Genomic DNA, 26442 nt, shown 5'->3' on the forward strand with positions numbered 1-26442 from the left:
GGCCAATGACGTAGCATACAGGCTCCACCCACATCTATATGGGTCGACTTGGTATATATACACCGACTTAGAAATCAACTGTATATTGCTTGCTTTTCATACCACAAAACACAGTCATATCTGTTCTGGTGAAAATAACGCGAAAAAGAGACTCGAGCGAGTTTCCAGTCCGAGCGAGTTTCCAGTCTTGTATGCACCTCCCAGGATGTAGTTCGTTGTTCTAAAAGTTACTTACCGAGGCTGACGTCATCAACAGCTCGGTCTACAACTCCAGAACAAGTTTTGAACCTCTGGATCGGTCACGAGTCTCTGTCTAAAGCGTTGAGTGTTCAAGCTGATACCTATATAAATGGATCTACTATCATGACTGATATCTATATAAACTATCTAGTATTGATACCTATATAAATGGATCTACTATCATGACTGATATCTATATAAACTATCTAGTATTGATACCTATATAAATGGATCTACTATATTGGCTGATATCTATATAAACTATCTAGTATTATCATTGCCGCTATCTATATAAACTATCCAGTATTCAATATCACTGATTATATAAACTCTCCAGTAATATTTTTGATTGCATAAGGTACCCAAATATCTTTGATACCTCACCAAAATATCGAATATCATTGCTGATACCTCTGAAAACTATTTAGTATCAATTTTGATACCTATATAAACTATCCAATATCAATACTAATACCTTAATAAACTAGCCAGTATTAAGACTGATACTCGTACAAACAATCCAGTGTTATCGCTGATACCTATATAAACTAATCAATACCATTGTAGATACCTATATAAACTAATACCACCAATGATACCTGTAGAAATTATCCAGTATCAATGATGAATATATAAACTATCCAACACCCTCGTTCATACCTGTTAAAACTATCCATCATTCGTCCTTCCTTGGTAGACCATTGTTGATACCTATGTAAACTAATACCACCAATGATACCTGTAGAAATTATCCAGTATCAATGATGAATATATAAACTATCCAACACCCTCGTTCATACCTGTAAAAACTATCCATCATTCGTCCTTCCTTGGTAGACTCAACAATTCAGGAGTTTCTCCTAAGGTTTTACACTAATCCTAACCATTTTTTCCTTGTGGAAAGGCGTTATCACTGCTCCAGTCCCCCTCCCCATGTAGCAACCCCAGCCCTCTCCCTACACACATTTTGGTGCATCCTCTCCACCAACAGCAAAACAATTCAAAACATTTCTGCTGCTATACCATCCACTCTGTGGCCTTGACCACTTTAGGACTACCACGGCATATGAAGTGGTCAGGTGAAATCAAATGGAAAAGTCTGTGGGACTTGGCTGTGGACATGTAATTACAACCCTCCTTTACCTGGTAACAATAACAACCCAGAAATAATGTGGCTGAACTAAGAAACAACTCAGTCTCATTCATAAGAATAAATACATTACAATAAAAAAAAAAGGAAAAATCTAGGAAAACTGAATAATGTGGAAGATACTGGAAAACTTGGCGACACCTTAATAAACACAGAGCACATCACAAAGCTCGGCAGCCGATTCTTTACCGAAAAAAAAAAAAAAAGTGATTGGCGTCATCATGAAGATGAAAGCTCATTGGCCTAAACAAAGAGGCCGATCGACGACGTCATTCTTGTTATTTCACACTGATTGGCTTCCTTCAAATCGCACGTACATGACGCACGCTCATTGGTCAAACAAACCTCGCCCAACACACACCCACCTCACCCACCAGTTGCACACTGACCATCGTACGGGGTGATATAACAACCCCGTTACCCGAACCCGCATGCAATAATAGGCTTTAAATTAAGCTATAATTCGGGTAGAATTAAGTTTTCCCTAAAACAAGTATGGAGTCAGATCAACATATAAAAATCTAACAAACAAGTCTGAAATGCTTTTTCGTTCCTCAAGCACCTATTCAATATTACTCGGGTAAGTGGATACCATCACTGCTACAGACATGCAGCGAATTTTAGGGTTTTAAGTCTTTAGATCGGTGATCTAAGCAATTGCAAGACTCTTTTCTTATATTTATCTTGCAAATGATTAGGTTACGTTACGTTCGTTAGGTCAAGGAATGGTTGAAATCGTTTTCCCGATAACAATCTTCAATACTTTTCGTGATTTTCTACACACAAAATCGTGGTTCCCACTGAGAGTCCCCAGGTATCGTCAAGTTAAAGGGAATATCTCAAAAAGTAAAGACTTGCAGTAGAAGTGAAGGTCAGACTCGCGCAAGACATCAAAAATCCATCAAAAAAACATTTTAACTTCTTAAAAGGTGCATGTAGGAAACGGTAATTTTACCAGAGTGTTTTAAGCTTGTGTTGCCCCGTCTCTTAACATACATGTACACACACACATACACATACCATACAATGCTAAGCTTTGCGTGTGTACATACGAGGTTATTAAGGTACGCCAGAAAGACGATCATTACAACCCTTTACTAATAAGATAAGTAATCATACACATACGCATTTAACATGTAATCAACTCTCGACCATCACTCTCATCTCTAAGTAACAATTACCGTAAATTCCTTTGTTATTAACTCCCATCTTAACTACTTTTCGCCACAGAGAAGCATCTAACTACCTGGTGACCCCTGACCTACGAGTGTTTAATCCATCTAATCCTCTAAACAAGCCGGTAAGACTGTGTTATGGGTCATGTCGAAGGTCACGCTAAAATGACCAAAAAGGCTGCACCGCTGTGTGTTCAAGTGACATACCGCCGCGCTCAATGATGGCACTGCCGCGCTCAATGTTTGTACCGTCATGCTTGTGTCATTTAAAAGTCATCTACTAGCTCATGTGGCAATAATGGACTCATATATATATATATATATATATATATATATATATATATATATATATATATATATAGAGAGAGAGAGAGAGAGAGAGAGAGAGAGACAGAGAGAGAGATAGGTGTGTGTGTGTGTGTGTGAGCGCTCGCACTCTTCCAGCTAACCCATGACCCGACCTCCTCACTCCGCCTGCTTCCGTGTCTAATCCATTTCCCCCGTCATTATCTCCGAAGCTTACCATGCTGACGTCGACGATGTGGTCCCCTGGAGAGGAGAATATCCATCCACCTCCTCCAGTCGGCAACGTCTCAATACGCTCACGATGAACTTCGCTGCACGGACACTGACACACAAACACGTCTACTCGTTACCGAAGCCAATTCTCAAGTGAGCGACATGTAATACATTGTAGGCCGTCAACAAGACCCAGCAACTACCCAATTAATTGCTGGGAACCCCTTTAAACACCCCTTCCCCCCTCCTTAAAACTATGTAATTCAAATATTTTGAGTAAGTTTGTTTGTGTGATAAACTCAATTACGTATACGTAATAATAAAAGGATAATATTCTCGAGAAATATATTATTGGTAGAATATATAAAGATTATTAAAGTCCCGCATGTTCACACAAGTAACACATCGTCTCAACCTTCGGATTCGCTTACGTCCCGGCGACGAAATTTTAATTCAAAACTATTACATCTAACTAATGTTCTTTGATTTACATAACAGAACCGTAGAAAACTCATAATAAACTAAAACACACAAGCAGACTGTAGAAAAACAAATATTTCTGTCGTTCTTGTTTAGCAATGAATACCTTCAATAGAATGAGACAAGTTGCTTTCATTTTTTTTTTTTTCACACGATAATGTTTACGTTGATGGAAATGCGTGGAAGCAACTGGAGCTGGGTGTCCCAGGGGTACTCTCGCTCAAGAGGAACTGCAGCATCACATGCACATAGATAGATAGTGATACACAAAGAGAAAAGAGTTACAGGATAAAGGGGGAAAATAAAGGCAAAGAAATTAATCGTCCATTTAAGAAAATTTCAGAAAACGGGCATTTCGAAAACTTTACACCACAGACTATTCCTTTTCGTCACATGCACATCAGATCACTTGAAAACGTGTCATTCCTCCTGTTGCTGAGTTAGAAAGTAGCACTAAAATCTCGTCTATACCACTGCACCTCGACAGGACCATATTCTAAGTACGCACCAGCCTGTGTGTTCTGAATTATCATGATCATAAAAGCGATAATTTCAAATGTTTACTTCCAAGAATTTAGTATGATACCGTTTGATCTCGGATGAAAAAAAAATCATTTCATATTCATATTCTTCACTTTTATGACGTAGAAAAGAATTACATAATCTCCGGGAAGACCATCTTCCTAAGGCGGTGTATAAAGTGCTATACTGACCCGAGAACAAACTGATGTGGTGATGATAGCTGGTCACCTTGCGGTACTCCCTCCTACACCTGGTGATGCAGGAGCAACTCCTGCGCTTGGGGAGTGTTGCGGCCGTGGACGGAGTGAGCGGTGGGCGTGAGGACGGAGTGGGCAGACGTGGTAGGAGTTAGTGATGGGTGGTAACATACGCGTGTAGCTTGTGTTGCGGCCGTGGACGGAGTGAGCGGTGGGCGTGAGGACGGAGTGGGCGAGAGACAACACAGTGATGCAGCCGTGGTAGGAGTAAGTGGTGGGTGGCAATACACGCGTGAAGCTTGTGTTGTGGCCGTGGACGGAGTGGGCGAGAGACAACACAGTGTTGCAGCCGTGGTAGGAGTAAGTGGTGGGTGGCAACACACGTGTGTAGCTCGTGTTGTGGCCGTGGACGGAGTGAGCGGTGGGAGGCAACAGGTGGGTGGTGGGCAGGGTTGTCTAAAACACTACCATAACCAAAATCATAACATAGATCATTACGACACTTTCATTACGTTACTTCCATTACGACACTTTCATTACGTCACTTCCAATACGTCACTTTCATTACGTTACTTTCATTACGTCACTCATTACGTTACTTTCATTACGTCACTTTCATTACGTCACTTTCATTACGTTACTTCCATTACGTCACTTTCATTATGTCACTTTCATTACGTTACTTTCATTACGTTACTTTCATTACGTTACTTCCATTACGTCACTTTCATTACGTTACTTTCATTACGTCACTTTCATTACGTTACTTTCATTACGTTACTTTACGTTACTTTCATTACGTCACTTTCATTACGTCACTTTCATTACGTTACTTTCATTACGTCACTTTCATTACGTCACTTTCATTACGTTACTTTCATTACGTTACTTTCATTACGTTACTTTCATTACGTTACTTTCATTACGTCACTTTCATTACGTCACTTTCATTACGTTACTTTCATTACGTTACTTTCATTACGTCACTTGCCAGGCGTCTGTAAAGTTCCAAGTCTGAGGACCATCTGGGAAGGTAGCGTGATAACATCTCAGAAGAACATTACATATGTGAGTTCCATATCTACAACGTTCACTACCTATTAACAGAGTGTGTGATTCGCTCGCTTTATGCTTTATGCTCTCATGATCAATATTTTTGGTTATTTTCGTAAGTAATGGTACAGAATGTATGGACAAATTGTACATCAGGAAAGGGATTCATATGCAACGCTTATGCACAGCAATGGAATTGGTTAGAAATAAAGTAAGGAAGAATAGTTAATGTAGTGAGAAAATTGAATTTACAAAAGAAGTTTAATACACCTTCGCTACATTGGTTTCGAAGGCATTCCTATCTCCCACAGCTCAGTCTGTCCCAGACCAAACTACCGTCATATTCCCCTTAGCAACCAGGTTGTTTGAGGAGGCAGCCTTTATACCGTCAAGTGCCCTAGTACTCAACCTTGGTGAACGTCTGGTAGCTATTCGTTTGAGGAGAATTGGATGCCCTTCAGTCGACGGGCCATAAAGTTTCTCGTACTTTCAACCGGTCAAGTGAACAGTTTCCGTCCACGATATTTCCAAGTTTATTTCGTTGTAATCTTTTCTATGTTAGCCAAGACGGCACGGGCAGCTTAGACCTTGATCAGGATTATCCCATTAACGTTATATATATATATATATATATATATATATATATATATATATATATATATATATATATATATATATATATATATAATCCCTGGGGATAGGGAGAAAGAATACTTCCCACGTATTCCCTGCGTGTCGTAGAAGGCGACTAAAAGGGAAGGGAGCGGGGGGCTGGAAATCCTCCCCTCTTGGGTTTTTTTTTTTTTTCTCAAAGAAGGAACAGAGAAGGGGGCCAGGTGACGATATTCCCTCAAAGGCCCAGTCCTCTGTTCTTAACGCTACCTCGCTAATGCGGGAAATGGCGAATAGTATGAAAGAAAGAAAGAAAAAAAATATAAATATATATATAATATATATATATATATATATATATATATATATATATATATATATATATATATATATATATATATATATATATTAGAAGCAGTGAAAAGTTTTTATCGAGGATGTAAGGCATGTGTACGTGTAGGAAGAGAGGAAAGTGATTGGTTCTCAGTGAATGTAGGTTTGCGGCAGGGGTGTGTGATGTCTCCATGGTTGTTTAATTTGTTTATGGATGGGGTTGTTAGGGAGGTAAATGCAAGAGTCCTGGAAAGAGGGGCAAGTATGAAGTCTGTTGGGGATGAGAGAGCTTGGGAAGTGAGTCAGTTGTTGTTCGCTGATGATACAGCGCTGGTGGCTGATTCATGTGAGAAACTGCAGAAGCTGGTGACTGAGTTTGGTAAAGTGTGTGGAAGAAGAAAGTTAAGAGTAAATGTGAATAAGAGCAAGGTTATTAGGTACAGTAGGGTTGAGGGTCAAGTCAATTGGGAGGTGAGTTTGAATGGAGAAAAACTGGAGGAAGTGAAGTGTTTTAGATATCTGGGAGTGGATCTGTCAGCGGATGGAACCATGGAAGCGGAAGTGGATCATAGGGTGGGGGAGGGGGCGAAAATTTTGGGAGCCTTGAAAAATGTGTGGAAGTCGAGAACAGTATCTCGGAAAGCAAAAATGGGTATGTTTGAAGGAATAGTGGTTCCAACAATGTTGTATGGTTGCGAGGCGTGGGCTATGGATAGAGTTGTGCGCAGGAGGATGGATGTGCTGGAAATGAGATGTTTGAGGACAATGTGTGGTGTGAGGTGGTTTGATCGAGTAAGTAACGTAAGGGTAAGAGAGATGTGTGGAAATAAAAAGAGCGTGGTTGAGAGAGCAGAAGAGGGTGTTTTGAAATGGTTTGGTCACATGGAGAGAATGAGTGAGGAAAGATTGACCAAGAGGATATATGTGTCGGAGGTGGAGGGAACGAGGAGAAGAGGGAGACCAAATTGGAGGTGGAAAGATGGAGTGAAAAAGATTTTGTGTGATCGGGGCCTGAACATGCAGGAGGGTGTAAGGAGGGCAAGGAATAGAGTGAATTGGAGCGATGTGGTATACAGGGGTTGACGTGCTGTCAGTGGAGTGAATCAAGGCATGTGAAGCGTCTGGGGTAAACCATGGAAAGCTGTGTAGGTATGTATATTTGCGTGTGTGGACGTGTGTATGTACATGTGTATGGGGGGGGGGGGGGTTGGGCCATTTCTTTCGTCTGTTTCCTTGCGCTACCTCGCAAACGCGGGAGACAGCGACAAAGTATAAAAAAAAAAAAAAAAAATATATATATATATATATATATATATATATATATATATATATATATATATATACGCTAGCCTAAGGCAGGTGTGCATTGTATCGACTTACCCCTCGGGGTGGATGAACATCTGGGTTGCCTGTGGACCAACTGCAGCATCCAAGATTCGAGCATACGAGCTCGACGACCCCGGGCGACCCGTGGATGCGTCACGGTCAGGGAAAACTGACCGATACGCCACGGGAGTCCATGAAATATAACACCTCTTATCATTTAAGTGATGACATAACACCAAGTCTGTCTCCCTTCCTTCGTCTGACAGGAAGAGGAACCATTTTCGGATGCTGATGTGGGGAGCCACCATGCCTTCCAAGATCTTCCATACCTGGACGTCCAGGTGTTCTGGCTGGCGACCTGTAGAGGACGTTTGAGGCCCCTCCCGGGTGGAGGCAAGGTGTGGACGTTGGTAATGATCTCTCTCGTTAACCACGAGAGAGAGAGATCGGCCAGACCTTCGTCGTTTCAAGGATGACAGTGTTGGGACGTCAGCGTAGCCAGGATGTGGACGTGAGACTTGGGGTTAGACTGGAACTCATGTACGTGGTAGACTGTAACACATGATGGGTCTTTGTCTATCGACTTGTGTGTATATCTGCCTATGTCCCTCCCTCACCTCTCTACCTATCTAGGCACACACACACACACACACACACACACACACACAATATTCGCAATGCTTACAATCTTGGGAACTACAAGCACTAACGTCAAGGACGTATGAGAAAAATAGGGCCTTTATTCTCTATCTTTTTAAATCATTTAAAACGAAACTCTTTCCCCCTGAAATAATGTCTACATACAGTACAACCGTCTCTGAGCAAATGACTTAAAACACTTGGGGAAACTTATCTAATATGTGGAGGGTCTAGACACTATATTACCAGCAGGGAGTGTGGCACAAGGAGTGTGGTAAACACACAGATGGTTTCCATTTACACGTAAGGCCCCAAAAGCTGTTGCCGTACGTAAGGTGTCAGATCGCTAACAAAAGTGAGCGTCAGGTTCCTTCTATGCTAGCTACGGTGTATCAACGTAGCTACAGTGGGCGTCTCGCTATCAGTTCCGTTCAAAGTCGTGAGCAACCACGTATCAATACATGTGAAACGCTAACACCGCACTGCATCCTGTTTCAGTACAAATACATCAAAAAAAAAGGAAAATTTGAATACTCCTTTTTTTCTCAGGAAATATATCTTCATGATGAATGAAGTTATGTAACCGTATTCTGTTTCTTTTTCTTTTTTTCACTGAAGTTGGAAGTGGTCGCCCCATGCAGATGGGGTCCGGTAACACCTACATCCAGTCACGATCACATGTCCTTATCAAGGCCAGGACTTAAACAATATAAAACGGGGGCAAAAGGAAAGAAAAGAGATGTAAGGAGAGAAGATGAATACGTAAAAATTACATTAGGAAAAAGTGAAAAATCTGATTAAAAAAAAGTGGGGGAGGACGTAATAAGTCGCAAAATAAGATGATAAAGAAGTGGAAAATCTGATCAAAAAAAAGATAAGTCGTATTTTGAAGAAGGTTATGAGGAGGTAAAGCGTTACAAGGGTCGGCTGTGTAGGGAGAGAAACAAGACACCACAACGGCTCAGCCTTGAGTTGCCATCGATCACACAATAATCATATGAAGCAGCAGCAGCAGCAGTCTGCCGTGTATGTCGTGATCGAAGTCTAACATCAGAGGCACAAAGGCAGCCAGTTCTTCGAAGCAAAGACACCAGAGCAATGTCTAACTTGAGGAAGAATGAACCATTACTGCGGCGTAGAGAGAAAGTGGAATAAGCTTGGAGGGCAGACTGGGAGAGGTGATCAAGTCGTATTCTTTTGGACTCGACTCTGTCTCTCCAGTAAGCATGTGGAATTGGAACCCATTCATCTGGATGTGAGAGCGGTACTCAGTGCAAGAACTGATCCCTTCCTTTGTATGATCGGAACATAAGTATACTTGGCATCTGGGAAGGTTTCCCTAATGTCTAGCGAGTCGCTATTATACATCGGTTTTTCTTTTTTTTTTTTTTTTTTTTTTTTTGCTTTGTCGCTGTCTCCCGCGTTTGCGAGGTAGCGCAAGGAAACAGACGAAAGAAATGGCCCAACCCACCCCCATACACATGTATATACATACGTCCACACACGCAAATATACATACCTACACAGCTTTCCATGGTTTACCCCAGACGCTTCACATGCCTTGATTCAATCCACTGACAGCACGTCAACCCCGGTATACCACATCGCTCCAATTCACTCTATTCCTTGCCCTCCTTTCACCCTCCTGCATGTTCAGGCCCCGATCACACAAAATCTTTTTCACTCCATCTTTCCACCTCCAATTTGGTCTCCCTCTTCTCCTCGTTCCCTCCACCTCCGACACATATATCCTCTTGGTCAATCTTTCCTCACTCATTCTCTCCATGTGACCAAACCATTTCAAAACACCCTCTTCTGCTCTCTCAACCACGCTCTTTTTATTTCCACACATCTCTCTTACCCTTACGTTACTTACTCGATCAAACCACCTCACACCACACATTGTCCTCAAACATCTCATTTCCAGCACATCCATCCTCCTGCGCACAACTCTATCCATAGTCCACGCCTCGCAACCATACAACATTGTTGGAACCACTATTCCTTCAAACATACCCATTTTTGCTTTCCGAGATAATGTTCTCGACTTCCACACATTCTTCAAGGCTCCCAGAATTTTCGCCCCCTCCCCCACCCTATGATCCACTTCCGCTTCCATGTTTCCATCCGCTGCCAGATCCACTCCCAGATATCTAAAACACTTCACTTCCTCCAGTTTTTCTCCATTCAAACTCACCTCCCAATTGGCTTGACCCTCAACCCTACTGTACCTAATAACCTTGCTCTTATTCACATTTACTCTTAACTTTCTTCTTTCACACACTTTACCAAACTCAGTCACCAGCTTCTGCAGTTTCTCACATGAATCAGCCACCAGCGCTGTATCATCAGCGAAAGTATGAAAAGAAAAAAGCATATTCCTCACCAGTATGTAACTCCTTGAAGGCATATTCCTCCAGAGTACGTAAATTCTTGATAGCATATCCTCACCAGTACGTAACTCCTTGATAGCATATCCTCACCAGTATGTAACTCCTTGATAGTATATCCTCACCAGTTACGTACGTAACTCCTTGATAGCATATCCTCACCAGTATGTAACTCCTTGACAGCATATCCTCACCAGTATGTAACTCCTTGATAGCATATTCCTCACGAGTACGTAACTCCTTGAGAGACTGAGGGACGCCTCAGCCGCCGTACCCTCCGTTCCTCAAGTCCTTCTGGTCGCTTTAACACCTCTCTCAGCCCAGCCCTTTGAGAGCTTGTGATTCCACTCAGCTCCCTCCCCTCCGCAATTAGATTCCAGGAAGAGAGGCAAGCCGGTGGCAATACCTTCCCCTTCTCCCTAACCTTCCTAACCCCGAGTCTTCTTGACACTCACTGTGTTCACTCTCACCTGCGTCTACCTGGCACCTTTATAAGATATTGACAGACTAACTCGTTCACTCTCAACCTGGACAGAATATATGTCGTTGCAAACACCTCTGTTGTGCAAAGGTGAAAACAAATATGAATGATTTATATCATTTGTAAGATGATATTTGCAAGAATATCAGACTTTAAAAAATCAGAATCTTCATATGGATCAAGGAGTAACCATTTGAGCTTATTTAAAAGTTACTGTTACTGACTTAAAACTATATCTTCTTACAGGAGGAGGTGGCAGGTAACAAAGGAACAGTTTTGCTACTCTGCTTAGGATAGAAGATCTTGGAATGTAGACTTTCGAAAGTATTTCAGACTTTGTTCAATGTTTACTTTCCCCAAGAAAAAAAAAAAATGGCAGAAAACGTACAATTAAGTCGATAGAAAACGTACATTTAAGTCGATGTCTTAAATATTTTGTCATGTGTTTTCGATCGTTTCATAACTTGGTGTTGGGAGGGAAGGTGGTGTTGGCTCTTACGCTGATAACCTCCCAGCAGCTTCCTCACTGAACTGGGCGATCCGTCTGTTCTTCTTTCATACCTTTTCCGTTACCTTCCCCACTCCTCTCCCTCCTTCCCTCTAAACCCCATTACGTCTCATCCCGATATCCACACCCACGCCATCCCTTAAATAAAGCTCTCGTTCCAAACCCACACCTTACTATCTGTTATGGTAATTACATAGTTCCGATTCGAAAAATCATTCTGTGAGGTTACCTTTTTTCCCTTCCCACTGTGGTTCAGCACACACAAGAGCTTATTTAAAATCATGTTATTCAAGTTCGTCTATTTCTGTTCTGTAAAATGTTCCAACAATGCCAACCAGCAAAGCACCTACACCCTACGCTTACCATTTGTTTCAACTGTAAACATTTCTACAAACAATTATGATGTATTCAAAGTCAAACGAGTTATTTATATATATATATATATATATATATATATATATATATATATATATATATAGAGAGAGAGAGAGAGAGAGAGAGAGAGAGAGAGAGAGAGAGGACATCTCTCTGTACGCGTTACTATAACAGTAGCAAAAGGGAGGATAGATTTCTGGAGGGTGACGGGGAGGGAGGATTGCGCTTGGGAGAGAGGAGAATGTTGGGGAGAGAGAGAGAGAGAGAGAGTGATGAGGGTGTGGTAGCGAGAAGTGTTGGAGAGAGAGTATGTAACATATAAACAACTACAGTTTATAGTGATGTATTCTTTATCAATCTCGTAATCTACGTGACTGTATTTTGCTTTTGGAACCTATTTCCCCCATTCAACATGTAATCATATTACTCCCAATTAGGAGATCCTAACCTCCTTACCTCTTCAGAGAACATATATTACTCCCAATTAGGAGATCCTAACCTCCTTACCTCTTCAGAGAACATATGTTACTCCCAATTAGAAGATCCTAACCTCCTTACCTCTTCAGAGAACATATATTACTCCCAGTTAGGAGATCCTAACCTCCTTACCTCTTCAGAGAACATATATTACTCCCAGTTAGGAGATCCTAACCTCCTTACCTCTTCAGAGAACATATACAGTAGTATCTCGTTTAACCTAAGCCCTCTCTCTCCTTATACTACGGCTCAACTTAGTTCTTTCAGGTATAGTCCACACAAACACACAATGTATGGATAGGATTTGGGGAAAAAAGTCTTTGCTTAGGAAGATAATCCCCTTCACAACACGATCAATTCGGAATACAAATCCCCAGGAAGAAAACCCCCAGTGGCTATGTGAAGCCTTGTGATGCTTCTTTCTTATCCGAGACGGTACGGGCAGCCGAGGCCCTAATCAAGGCCATCCCATTAACGCTAAATGTATCTTTTTTTTTCTTCATGCATATTTGCTATTTCTCGCGTTAGCGAAGTAGCGTTAAGAACTGAGGACCGAGCCTTGGAGGCAATATCCTCACTTGGCCCCCTTCTCTGTTCCTTGTTTTGGAAAATTAAAAAGAAAAGAAAAAATAAAACTGGAGGGAAGGATTTCCAGCCCCCTGCTCCCTCCCCTTTCAGTCGCCTTTTACGACACGCAGGGAATACATGGGAAGTACTCTTTCTCCCCTATCCCCATGGATATATATATATATATATATATATATATATATATATATATATATATATGGATGAACAGCTGGGTTGACTGTGGATGTCTAGACTCCCGTAACCAGGACTCGAACCTATGCGGTCGACCGTGGGCGGCCCGTGAATGCGTTACAGTCAAGAACGCAAACCGCGAATCCGCCATATTTCAGTCATTCTTTCGTAATTTTTGTCTTGTAGCTTTCTTCTTTTTTTTATGAACTTCCACAGGAAAAAAAAAATGAAATAATACAATCTACATTGTACTGCTTCACAGGCACTGGAATTCCATACGAAATAAAGTGTTTGGGACTTTCCCAGTGGTAGGTTTTAAGGTCGGGGATTTGGGGGGGATGGGCAAAGGGCATGGAGATGCCTGGTCACTGGTATCCGTTCTCGTAGGTTGTCTGCTGGAGGAGGACTGAAAGAGAAACACCCCAAGTTCCTATTCCAGGTTACTGGAGGCACGATAAGACAGCAGTAGGACTTAAAGCAATACACTTTACATAACCCACCCCTTGTGTGTCGTAAAGATACTAAAAAGGCAGCACTTGAAACGAACACACCAGAAAATATTATGTATACAACCCAACTCAACATCTGGTGTACGCTTCTAGCCATAATGGATTTCTTTTTGAATCATGGTTGCAATTTGACAATAAAGATATCTTATCTCTTAACTAGATATCTTATCTCTGTACGTGGAGTCTTTGGTGACCCTATGACTCACACCTTGCAGATGGAAGGACGAGTTAAAGATGAACGATGACTCAAAGGTGATCTTACATAGGCATGAACACACAATACACAATGAATTTATTCCGATAAAAAATGGACACAATACATGAGATACATTGTACTGAAATAGTACCGATAAATTCAACGAACAGGTGAAAGCATGTCGGGTAACAAAACATACAATATTGACAGAGTGACGATTAATGTTCATCGTAACAAGAACCATTTATATTTTCCTACAATAACTAGTCACTGTTGTCTCCGGGAGAGCAAAACATTACGTCCACATCTGAGACATAATTTTGTACAACGGTTGAAGCATATCTTAACTGCCTTGTAAACTCGTATTGAAGTAGTTCAGGCATTACTGATAGACGCAGTTACCAACCGAATAACACGTATCCAAGAATCAGCATTGATGATATCGAGAACATGACTGAGAAGCTCGGTAAAACAATCTGTTCGGAAAGCTATTGAATTCTACCTTCGGAGGTTCGGGATGGGATTGGATTATAAAATTTAGGCTTATAAGCCAAGCACTGGAACGTCTAAGGCTTTCCAGCGCTCTACTCAGAAGGTCGGGGTCGGAAATTCAGAGTCTTAGTTACAATCGTAAGGAATTTATGTCATATGAAGTGAGTCTTTTATGGGACGATCTTGAATCAGATGTGGACTTGGGTGGGTTTCTTCGTCACGCTCCTAATAAGAAAAGATTAATCTAAACGTCCTATCACGTAGTAGTATTACAAAGAGTATTTACATTATTTACAAAATCATATTATGACATTCAGAGTAAAAAATAAATGAGAAATAAACTATACCTTTTCGTGAGATGCTAATTCAGACAAACTAAAATACAATTCTTTGGGAACTCTTCCACGTACACGGAATTCACACTAAGATCTGGTAGCTTCGTTCACTCTTTAACTCCACACTACTATGAACATATTCACTTTATCCAGGCACTTTGACTTCCCTAAAGCTTCCCCTATAGCGAAACGTGGAGGTGGGTGGGAGGAAAGAGTCACACTCTTGCTATAAAGGTTTCAATCAGGCTATCGTGTTTCTTGACGAACGACTTCGTGATGTTGTCCATGCGTTGTTCCTTGAGTTCCCGGAAGCAGATGAGGACGAAGATGTAGCCGCCGACGCAGACGACGCAATGGAACCAGAAGATCCCGCCTGTGGCCACAGCGATGCGGATCTTGTGAAAGATCACGTCCACGGCCAGCATGGACGACCACAGCACCATCGAAGCAATGGAGACCCCTAGCCACTTGTACTGGGGGCTGAAGATCTCCCCCATGGTCACCCAGGCGATCGGCCCCACGCCGCTGCCGTGGGCGAAGGTGAACAAGACCACGCAGAACACCTCGGCGATCCACTGGTACATGAAGTAACTGTTCACCTTGTGCAGATCTTTGAGGAAGAGGAAGAGGCCCAGCACGAAGGCAGACGCCGACATGATGGTGAGAGACAGCAGGAGGAGGAGCTTCCGCCCGATGTGGTCGACGAGCAACGCCGACAGGGTGGTGGCGACGATCAAGACGACGGTGACGATGAAGTGGGCGACGTTGACGTAGGCGCTAGACACCTCGGCGAAGAGCTCCATGGCGTAGAGGGTGACGCTCGCCACCCCGGTCATGTTGTAGAGGAACATGAGGCCGCTCGAGATCAGCAGAGGCCGCCAGAAGGTCGGTCGGATCAAGTCGTCGCAGGCGACGCTCCATCGGTCCATCGCCGAACTGTCGGAGATGTCGTGGTATTCCTCCATCACGTCGTTTTCCACGCCCCGCAGCCACTGGAGGGTCGCCAGGGCATCGTTGGGGTGGATGTGGATGAGGAACCTAGGGGACTCGGGCATGCAGAGGACGACGGCGAGGAAGACGGGCATGGCCAGGCAGACGCCCACGATGGCCAGACTCCTCCACACGAGGATCTCACCCAGCAGGAAGCACAGAAGAGAACCCACCTGCCAGAGATTCCACGTCAGACGATAATGACTCATGGGTCACGAGTCATAAGGGTCAACAATATCAACGACACAAGAGACGTGCACACTGTAGATGATGATGATGATGATGAGAGAGAGAGAGAGAGAGAGAGAGAGAGAGAGAAGGTCTTAGACACAACTTCTAACGGCTATCGTAATCAAGCAAGAGTTAATCACATGCAGTGATATTCTAAAAGTCCCAAGAGCACAGTTCCCTCACAAGTACAATTGCCTCATAAGCACAGTTGCCTCACAAGTACAGTTGCCTCATAAGCACAGTTGCCTCACAAGTACAATTGCCTCATAAGCACAGTTGCCTCACGAGCACAGCTGCCTCATAAGCACAGTTGCCTCATAAGCACAGCTGCCTCATAAGCACAGTTGCCTCATAAATACAGTGACGAGTCACTGACCAAAAATGCCATGAGAAAAGTGAAGCTTGGACAGACGTGCATCAAAATGAGAATATATTACCAGGGCGTCGACCCAGTATCTGGTAATCAGATAACATAGAGGCCATCAGAAGTATAGCGTCACGTCTGCACACATGGTGGTAAAAACTGTGGAAGATGGAAGCTGTAGCGCTGACTGATAAGAATGTAATATACAGTGTAATGAGTAAATGATTTCCACCAATCTATGATACTGTGTATCAAGAGCAAGGACTACTATTATCAAAAAACTAGTTATCAAATGAAACTTTCTGGAATGGTTGTAACAGCAACACTGTCAATTATAAAGTTAAAAAAAATAACGACTTCACTTGTCATAATTTTCTCAGAAATCATGTGAGTTAAGTGGCGTCTAAAAGAGTGTTAACAAATCGGTTCTCTATGTGGGATTAAAATGTCTTGATATGGCGTCTATAAGAGTGTTAACAAATCGGTTCTCTATGTGGGATTAAAATGTCTTGATATGGCGTCTATAAGAGTGTTAACAAATCGGTTCTCTATGTGGGATTAAAATGTCTTCATATGCTCTTTCGGTTCCTCCTGAAAACACTTAAATATTTGAGAGATTGCGTCGCTTAATTCTGGTTGCCTTGAGATGGCTGTAACTATCTCCAGATGGTATCTAAGTAGCAAGTAAATAGTTGAACCGGACTGCTGTGATTACATAACCCAGCAGGCACTTGCAGCCAATGGCCAAGCTAAACGTTCGTTCTTTCAGACATCATGATCAAGAGGTCGTAATATCACACAATGTGTACAGAGTGACAGAGATCACCCAAGGTTTTCTGTGTTGATAACTCTGTGAATCACTTCAAAAGAGCATAATTGTCGTGACCTGATTTGGAAGCCTAGGAAGGAAGCAGAGGACATGACAGATGACCTGACCCGACCTGGAAGGCTAGGGAGGAAGAAGAAATATGACAGATGAATTGACCTAACCTGGAAGGCCAGAGAGGAAGAACATAAGACAGACGACCTGACCTGACCTAGAAGGCCAGGGAGGAAGCAGAAAACATGACAAATGACCTGACCTGACCTAGAAGGCCAGGGAGGAAGCAGAGAACATGACAGATGACCTGACCTGACCTGGAAGGCCAGGAGGGAAGCAGAGAACATGACAGATGACCTGACCTGACCTGGAAGGCCAGGGGGGAAGCAGAGAACGTGACAGATGACCTGACCTGACCTGGAAGGCCAGGGAGGAAGCAGAGGACATGACAGATGACCTGACCTGACCTGGACGGACATGGGGGAAGCAGAGAACATGATTAATGACCTGAGCTGACCTGGGAGGCCAGGGGGGAAGCAGAGGACATGACAGATGACATGACCTGACCTGGAAGGCTAGCAGCGGAGCGGAGGAGATGGCGCCACGTATCCTGGGGACGGAGATCTCGGCCACGTACACCTGGGCCACCACCATGACCACCCCAGTACACATCCCAGACGTCGCGTGGAAAAGGAACACCATCCACACCTGCACACCATCGTGGGGTGAGTGGATGGGGGATCAGACGGCAGCACTATGGGTGAAACCTACAGAGTGTGTGGGTCAAACCACTAGGTGGATGAGGTCATTTGGGGAGCATACGAGACATGAGTTAGGTCAGGGATATGGGTTGGATCTGAGGGGTGTATGGTCTCTAAGTCGTGGGGTGGATTTGGGTCAGACCAGGGGGCCGAGTTGTGTGTGTGTGTGTGTGTGGCTGCATGGTGGGATGGAGTGGAAGGATGGCCTTAGGTAAACCATGAGGTTGGTTAGATGTATGGGGTAGATCATGGTCATAATGTATGGTGGGGGATCTCAAGAGTGATTTAGATGACCTGGCTAGATCATGGGGGTGGGGTGGGGGACGAGTGTTTATGAGGGAGGTCTGGGGTTGGTTGGGTGCACTGGCTAGGGTCAGGAGGAGGGCTATGTACAGATGGGTCACATCCAGGAAGTATATGGTATATGGGCCATAGCTGAGGTTGGACCAGGTGTCTATACAGCATCCTAAGACTAGCCAGGGAATATGGGCCACACCTGGCGGTGTAATGGGTGTACTGGTCAAACCTGGAGGTAGACTGGGGGATACGGACCACACCTGTCAGTGTGGACTGGGTGTGTGGGCCACACCTGACGGTGGACTGAATGTATAGACCACACTTGCCACACGACAGGGTGTACTGGCCTAATCTGGCGATGGACCACATCAATAGACCACAGCTAGAGCTGGACTGGGTGCATATATGGGCCACACGTACCGGTGGACTGGGTGTATGGACTATAACATCAGAGGGTGGGTCGCGTTTAAGGTCTACATCAGGGAGGGTTGAAGGTTGCTTTCCCGTATATAAATTTCACCTAGAGACTAGTCGGGTCCCTTATCTATACACAGACACACACATAAAAAGCCAGGAGATAAGGAAAGAACGACTGGCCAGTACCTGAGGTTACCAAAGCGAGGTTGCACGGTACCCACCCTGGTGGCGAAGATGACGAAGAGCCAGGAGAGGGCCATGGGCACCATGGTCACCAGCAGCACGACCTTCCTGGGGTAGTTGGACAGGAACCCGGAGAAGAACCCTCCCGTCAGGCACCCTGCCGAAGGGCACCCCAGTTAGTGTTCGAATGTTGCTGTCTTGAGGTGTGCCAAGGGTAATCACGTTTTTCTTTCTTTACTTTGGAGCCTCCAGTCATGGACAAAAGTCCAAATCAAGGCCGGGCCTTAGTTGAAATACAGAGAGGATTATGAAAAGGGAGAAAAAGAAGAGACATGGGACTCTGTTGACGAATTTTGGAGGAAGTGAAAAACCTGTCTCTTAAACTGCGCCAGGTCACAGTGATTGGGAAAGACATGAGAGGGTAGAGAGTTCCAAAGCTTCAAGATGAAGGGAGGAAAGAGACAGGTATCAAAACGGCCCACCCTTAGAGTTGCCAATGGCCACACAGTAATCATGTGTTTACGTTCTATGAGCATCTTGGGGAACTGAGGGTGGTGGCTGGGGGCTGCTTTAAGGGCAAGAATGCAAATGTCTGAGGAGTGAGCGAGATGGAGTGAAATACTGTAATGTTTATGCCCAAGAGCTGACTTACGAGAAAGGAAGACTAATGAAACTTTATTTCACAAGGGATCAACATTAAGTACAAGATCCCTAAGTACTTCTCTGAGGGGAATTTTAGTACAGAGTGCACCTACGAATGTTGAAATAGTGAAGGAAATCACCATAAGAGCTTCTGAATGAGCAGCACAGAAAGGTGTTTACTACCATCGTTGATACGAGGGAAAGTGTTGCGTAAGAAGACAACACAACACCTACAGCAGAGGAAACGAAGTGACTACATTTAAGGGATTAACTTGCTTCAGGTGCTGACCTATGACTGGGCTATGAATGAGGAATGTGGTCTTCTTCTGAAGGAGCACAGTGGTCTTTCTGACAACCCTACCAGTGTTCATACAAGTATGTCTCAGACAGACACACCTTCATCATCTCTGACAGACATACCTTCATCTCAGAGAGAAGGATTTTGAGAGAGTGTGGCTGTAGTGTACAAAAATGCGAGCAACTCATGGCGTTAGGTGGTTACAATCAACACTCGGAAAAATATCTAACCTGCGTACATATTTGTAACACTTATGAGTGACGACACACAATGCATATACACAAATGTGTCTGTCATGAAATATAGTTCACTTGGATTTTACAGAAACTCAACATGTGTTCAGTAAACCCTAACTAAAACAATATGGCGTCCCAATCTTCTTAAACATTTACAAGATCAATATATATATATATATATATATATATATATATATATATATATATATATATATATATATATATATATATATATATATATATATATATATATATATATAATTATCCGTATCATATATACCCTAAGATTCTTATTTAATTGGTTTCCAATACACAGTTAATTGGCCTCTAATACAAGTTAATTGGTTTCTAATACACAGTTAATTGGTCTCTAATACAAGTTAATTGGTTTCTAATACACAGTTAATTGGTCTCTCATACACAGTTAACTGGTCTCTCATACACAGTTAATTGGTCTCTCATACACAGTTGATTGGTTTCTAATACACAGTTAACTAGTATCTAATACACAGTTAACTGGTCTCTAATACAAGTTAATTGGTCTCTAACACACAGTTAACTGGTCTCTAACACACAGTTAATTGGTCTCTAATACAGTCACAGTCCACTGGTTTCTTATCCAGGAGATTACAGGCGATCGACTTACCCAAGAAGTAGACGTATGTTCTCCAGGCGCCCAGCTGGGGTTTCATCAGCTCGGCTGGGTTCTTGGTCAGGTTGTAGGCCAGGGCGAACCCGCAGGTCAGCGGGCCCAGGCAGCAAGCTGTGGTCACGATCACCTACATGATACGAGGCGGTGATAAGGAGGTCCTGGTCGATGGGAGGTTGAGCGGAGGTGGGACTTGCCCCGAGGGTGGAGGGGTTGAGGCGGGAGAGGAGGAGGAGGAAGAGAGGTGGTGGGTGGAGGGTGTGGTGGGGGCTATAAGTGACCTGGAAATGGGTGATGGTGATCATGGGGATTTGGCTAGGGGTGTTAATGGTGGTGACTGTGGTCCTTGAGAAGGGGTGAGTGGAATGGGGCTTGCTCGCTCGCCGAGGAGGTCATGGGATGGGTGATGGTGCAGAGGAGGTGGAATGGTGGTGGTGGGAAGGATGGAATAGTGGCGGGAAGGGTGAATTGATACTTTCAGGATTACGTAAAATGGAAAGGTGATGGCAGTGTGGGAGGATGAGGTGGGGAAAGGGGGCTCGGGTTTTGTGGGAAGGGTGGTGGTGGTGATGGTGAAGAGAGGCGAATGCAGAGTGGGATGATGGGATGGTATGATGAAATGGAATGGGACCATGTGCTGAGGTGCTGTGAGAGTAGTAGTAGTAGTAGTGGAGAGGAGGAGTGGAGGGAAAGTGAGAGTTAGGGATAATGATGAAGTAAGATGGGAGAGGTGGTGATGAAGTAAGATGGGATAGGTGGTGATGGGATATTGTGGGAAGGGCGGTGGTGATGTGGGATAGAAAGGTGAGGATGAAATGGGATGGGAGGGATGGAGAGGTGAGGTGTGGCTGAATGACAGGAGACAGAGAGGTGACGGGAAAGATGAATTGGAATGGATGATAGTGAGTTGATATCGAAGTGATTGTGAGGTGACACAATGTGGTTAGACAGAAGAGGATGGTGACGTGATGAAGCGAGATAAGAGATGTGATGGTGAGCTGGGCTGTAAACAAGGTTATCATATGCTATTTGGGTGATAACATGAAAGAGGAAAAAAAAACACACATTAAATATTACATACAAAAATATGGCACAAAAATCACAACGTTCGCCATGAATCTATAAGTGTTTTTGTACATGAATTTGGGTTTGTGTGTTTGCTTACGTCTTAAATGACACAATCCTGAAGACAGATTAAAAGGATTGGTTATAGCAAGACTTATCATACACATCATAGGCTTGTATAAATGTCTGGTAGGAGCAGTTTGGTGTTATCAGTAACAGGTAAATAAGGCAATTCAGGACGTGACACGTGATGCAATCATCTGAAATGACAAAATCTAAGGGCAGAGAAAACGGGTCGAGGAATATTGAGGAAATTTCGAAAATGTTTTAAAATTGGGGAAATTCGTGGTGGCACAAGAGGATGGATATGACAGTATTGGAGTATTTGAGAGGAGTACAACATATGATCCAGTAGCACAGGGAGGAGAATAACATTATTAGGAATATACAAACTATTCTCTATATCAGACATATAAGAATATATATATATATATATATATACATATATATATATATATATATATATATATATATATATATATATATATATATATATATATATATATATATAAAACAGAAGTATTACAAAATTATACACTGACTCCGAGCCTGAAAACACGTCAATAAATTATCTTCAGTCATCGTCAATTTACTATGACCATTTATGAGTGTTTTTCAAGACAGTATGAACCCCTCTGTGCGAGCCAGACTGACTCTCATGACCTCCATCCTCGTTCCACTCAGCTTATTCCGACAAGTCCTTGTGTGAGGGAGGCTTACTCACACCATCCGGGTCAGGTGACTCAGGTCATCGGAGGTCAGAGGGCGAGGACAAGTATGGATGATGATGGCTTCGCTAACCAGAACAGAAATGCTGTTCCTCCTCATTATTATCTATCCACAACTCAACAGACACGTCTCTTCCTTCCACGGTGGTGGTGGCGATTCAACATGGAATGAGTGTGGAGTGTGCAACATTTTCAACCATCACCCCCGCCCACATTTCACACCAACCTTCGAACTTGCAACACTTCTTGACGTTGACTTTGCAACGCACTCAACACCCTTCCTCTCCACTTATCCTAGCTCAAGCGTACGCGGCGTAGGGAGGGCGTATGGATCCAAACTGCACTTAGTATCCGGCAAGTGCAACTGCAAAAATATTGGCAACATGTGGTGGGGAGTGGGGTTAGAGTGGAGAGGGAGGGGGATGGTGGAAGAGTGGAGGGGAAGGGGGATGGGGGAAGAGTGGAGGGGGTGGGACAGGGTGGGTTGAGGGGGGAGGGGGGGATTAAAAGAGTGTTATGGATCGAACCATGTCACTGGAAACCAAGATCACAGCTTGAGCCAACCCCACCACGGAAACACCAGCTGACGGGGTTACTGACGTGGGCATATTTTTTCTGTATCATAAACCGTAAAAAGAAAGAAAAAAATCAAGAGTGAAAATTCCAACATGAGTGGCGCATAAACTCACCATCAAAGGATTAAACTTTTCCTTCTTCTTCTTCGTGATTTAAAAAAGAATTCATACCGTAATGTAGGTAGGTGTTATAAAAAAAGAAGAGAGGGACTGATATCAAAACGTTATAAAAGATCTCAAAATTTTGTTATGTATATATATTTTTATATTTCATACTATTCGCCATCTCCCGCGTTAGCGAGGTAGCGTTAAGAATAGAGAACTGAGCCTTTCAGGGGAATCCTCACTTGGCCCCCTTCTCTGTTCCTTCTTTTGGAAAATTGAAAACGAGAGGGGAGGATTTCTAGCCCCCCACTCCCTCCCATTTTAGTCGCCTTCTAAAAGGGGAGGGAGCAGGTGGCTGGAAATCCTCTCCTCTCGTTTTTTATTTTCCAAAAGAAGGAACAGAGAAGGGGGCCAGGTGAGGATATTCCCTCAAAGGCCCAGTCCTCTGTTCTTAAGGCTACCTCGCTAACGCGGGAAATGGCGAATAGTAGTATGAATATATATATATATATATATATATATATATATATATATATATATATATATATATATATATATATATATATGTGTGTGTGTGTGTGTGTGTGTGTGTGTGTGTGTGTGTGTGTGTGTGTATTTGCTTGGAAAAAAAATTTATAAAAAAATTCTGAATGGTGAGAACAAAGCGATGCATTCGGGAAGAATTAGATTTTTATATACATAACTTTTCAGCTCGACGCCTTCAGTCCGAATATTCAAATTCCTACTATTTATTCAACCTGTAAAAACCGACGTAAAAAATAATAATATAGGGTAAAACGGAAAATATTTGGCCTCTGTTGTTTAGAATGTGTCAAAAGTCCTCAATATACATGAAGGAAAAATACAATACCAGTTCTCAAGTCCAAAGAATTATATTGAATGAATAATGTAATATAATAAAATAATATAGTATAATATAATAAAATATAATATAATCTAATGATATAATAATATAATCTAATAATATAATAATATAATCTAATAATATAATAATATAATCTAATAATATAATCTAATAATATAATAATATAATCTAATAATATAATTTAATATAATTACATAATAAAAATATTCAGATAGAAAAATCTAATATGCATCATGGTGTTGGGGAAAAACACTTTTTTCTCTCTGCTCGCCATGTATTACAATCTACTGTGCTGAACCTTATACGTTTTACAAACAGCTTTATATTAAGGGCCATCGCCCAACGATGAGTGTCTGGGTAGGGGAACCTAGACCACAGAGAGATGACGAAGAGGAGGAAAAAGAAACCACTTTATCCTCTTGACCTCTGGGTCTGGGATGGTTACATCCCTTGGATATGATGGCGTGGCTTTCGACCTGAAACGTTCAGTCAGGTCAAAGGTCGAGTCATTATCAAACCAAAGAGTCGTAAATGCAGTGCTCAAGGGTCGTAGCGTCGTGTTCAAGGGCCGTGCCTTCGTGTTCAAGGGTCGTAGCGTCGTGTTTAAGGGTCGTAGCGTCGTGCTCAAGGGTCGTATCGTCGTGTTCAAGGGTCGTAGCGTCGTGTTTAAGGGTCGTACCGTCGTACTCAAGGGTCGTACCGTCGTGCTCAAGGGCCGTACCGTCGTGCTCAAGGGTCGTACCGTCGTGTTCGAGTCGTACCGTCGTGCTCAAGGGTCGTATCATCGTGCTCAAGGGTCGTACCATCGTGCTCAAGGGTCGTAAAATCGTGCTCAAGGGCCGTACCATCGTGATCAAGGGTCGTACCGTCGTGTTCAAGAGTCGTACCATCGTGCTCAAGGGCCGTACCGTCGTGCTCAAAGATGTAATCTCTTATCCACCACGACCTTGGACAGACTGCATGACTATGGCATTATCATCATCAGACTAGACTACGTTGGTAAGTATGCAAGTATGTCAGTATATCAGCATCGTTGTCGTCAGACTTTCTCCCTTCTGTCAAGCGTCTGGGGACATCATAAAGCGTCATTGTGTGGAGAAGGGAGTCAACGCCTGATTACATCATCCAGATGCTGTACAGACGCCAAACTGAGGCGTCTTCTTTTGTAATGGTCAATCTAAAAGCTTCACTCTAGACACAAGTTCTTCCTCTATACACAAGGCAGGATCCTGGGGAGGTTCCATTTAACACATTACGACCACCACACATCCCTCAAAGCTGACGAAGTGTGCTACAGACATACACCACAATCCTATCATATCGAAGACCATACCTTAACGACTATAGTAGCTTACAGCAACTCGTTCATCCAAGACTATGAGAGTGTTCACATTATGGTAATTCATCCATCTAGGGGTACATAGTAACATGTTACCCAGAATTACATCATTTTAGGGTGATACCCAACATGGACGATAGTTAAAGGTAACTAGCTATATTCAGCCACGACTACAGGTGACGTAGAAAGAGAGTCAGGTACAAACCATTCCTTCTGTGTGTGTGTGTGTGTGTGTGTGTGTGTGTGTGTGTATGTGTGTGTGTGTGTGTGTGTGTGTGTGTGTGTGTGTGTGTGTCTGTGTGTGTGTGTTGTAAGTGACCTACATAAAGGCCACTTGATATCCTGCAGCCGCGTACGTACTTCACTCCCTTCCTCCCTACTACCAAGGACCTTCACAGTTGCGTGTCCCCATGGACACGGTACGGTGTGTTTGCTCTGGGATATCCCTATAGCTTAGAAAAGACTCCTCTGGGATATCCGTAGGACTTAAAAAAAAGCTTGCTGTGGGATGTTCCTACAGCTCAAAAAAGCTTGCTGTGGGATGTTCCTACAGCTCGAAAAAGCTTGCTGTGGGATGTTCCTACAGCTCAAAAAAGCTTGCTGTGGGATGTTCCTACAGCTCGAAAAAGCTTGCTGTGGGATGTTCCTACAGCTCAAAAAAGCTTGTTAGAATGTCCCTATGGCTCAAAACAGCTTGTTGGGATGTCCCTACGGCTCAGAAAAGCTTGTTGGGATGTCCCTGTGGCTCAGAAAATTTTGTTTTGGGATATCCCTATGGCTTAGAAATGCTTCTTTTGGCATATCCGCATGACTCAGAAAAGCTTGCTGTGGGATGTCCCTATAGCTCAGAAAAGCTTGCTTCGGGATATCCCTATGAGTCAGAAAAGTCTGCTTTTGGGATATCCGTATGACCCAGAAAAGCTTGCTGTGGAATGTCCCTATAGCTCAAAAAGCTTGCTTTGGGATATCCCTACAGCTCAGAAAAAAACTTACAGGGGGATTTTCATATGGCTCATAAGAGCTTCCTT

The 26442-nt window shown here is 43.1% G+C and overlaps 1 protein-coding gene and 1 long non-coding RNA gene across 2 annotated transcripts in view; both read right to left on the minus strand.

Moving 5' to 3' along the window:
• Nucleotides 1–3321, minus strand: part of LOC139748938 (uncharacterized) — a 102811-nt gene extending 99490 nt beyond the window's left edge. The window contains exon 1 of the long non-coding RNA XR_011712845.1: nucleotides 3089–3321. This is a non-coding gene — a long non-coding RNA (uncharacterized lncRNA). The remainder of the gene's footprint in view (nucleotides 1–3088) is intronic.
• An 11644-nt stretch (nucleotides 3322–14965) lies between these two features.
• LOC139749063 (facilitated trehalose transporter Tret1-like) overlaps nucleotides 14966–26442 on the minus strand; it is a 47563-nt gene continuing 36086 nt past the window's right edge. The window contains exons 2-5 of the mRNA XM_071662513.1: nucleotides 20654–20786; nucleotides 18870–18988; nucleotides 17741–17881; nucleotides 14966–15931 (exon numbers count right to left, since the gene is read on the minus strand). Of these exons, the coding sequence (XP_071518614.1) occupies nucleotides 14984–15931; nucleotides 17741–17881; nucleotides 18870–18988; nucleotides 20654–20786 (1341 nt within the window). The 3' untranslated portion in view covers nucleotides 14966–14983. The remainder of the gene's footprint in view (nucleotides 15932–17740; nucleotides 17882–18869; nucleotides 18989–20653; nucleotides 20787–26442) is intronic.

The sequence above is a fragment of the Panulirus ornatus genome, chromosome 6, assembly GCF_036320965.1.
Source record: "Panulirus ornatus isolate Po-2019 chromosome 6, ASM3632096v1, whole genome shotgun sequence".
NCBI classification, from domain to species: domain Eukaryota; kingdom Metazoa; phylum Arthropoda; class Malacostraca; order Decapoda; family Palinuridae; genus Panulirus; species Panulirus ornatus.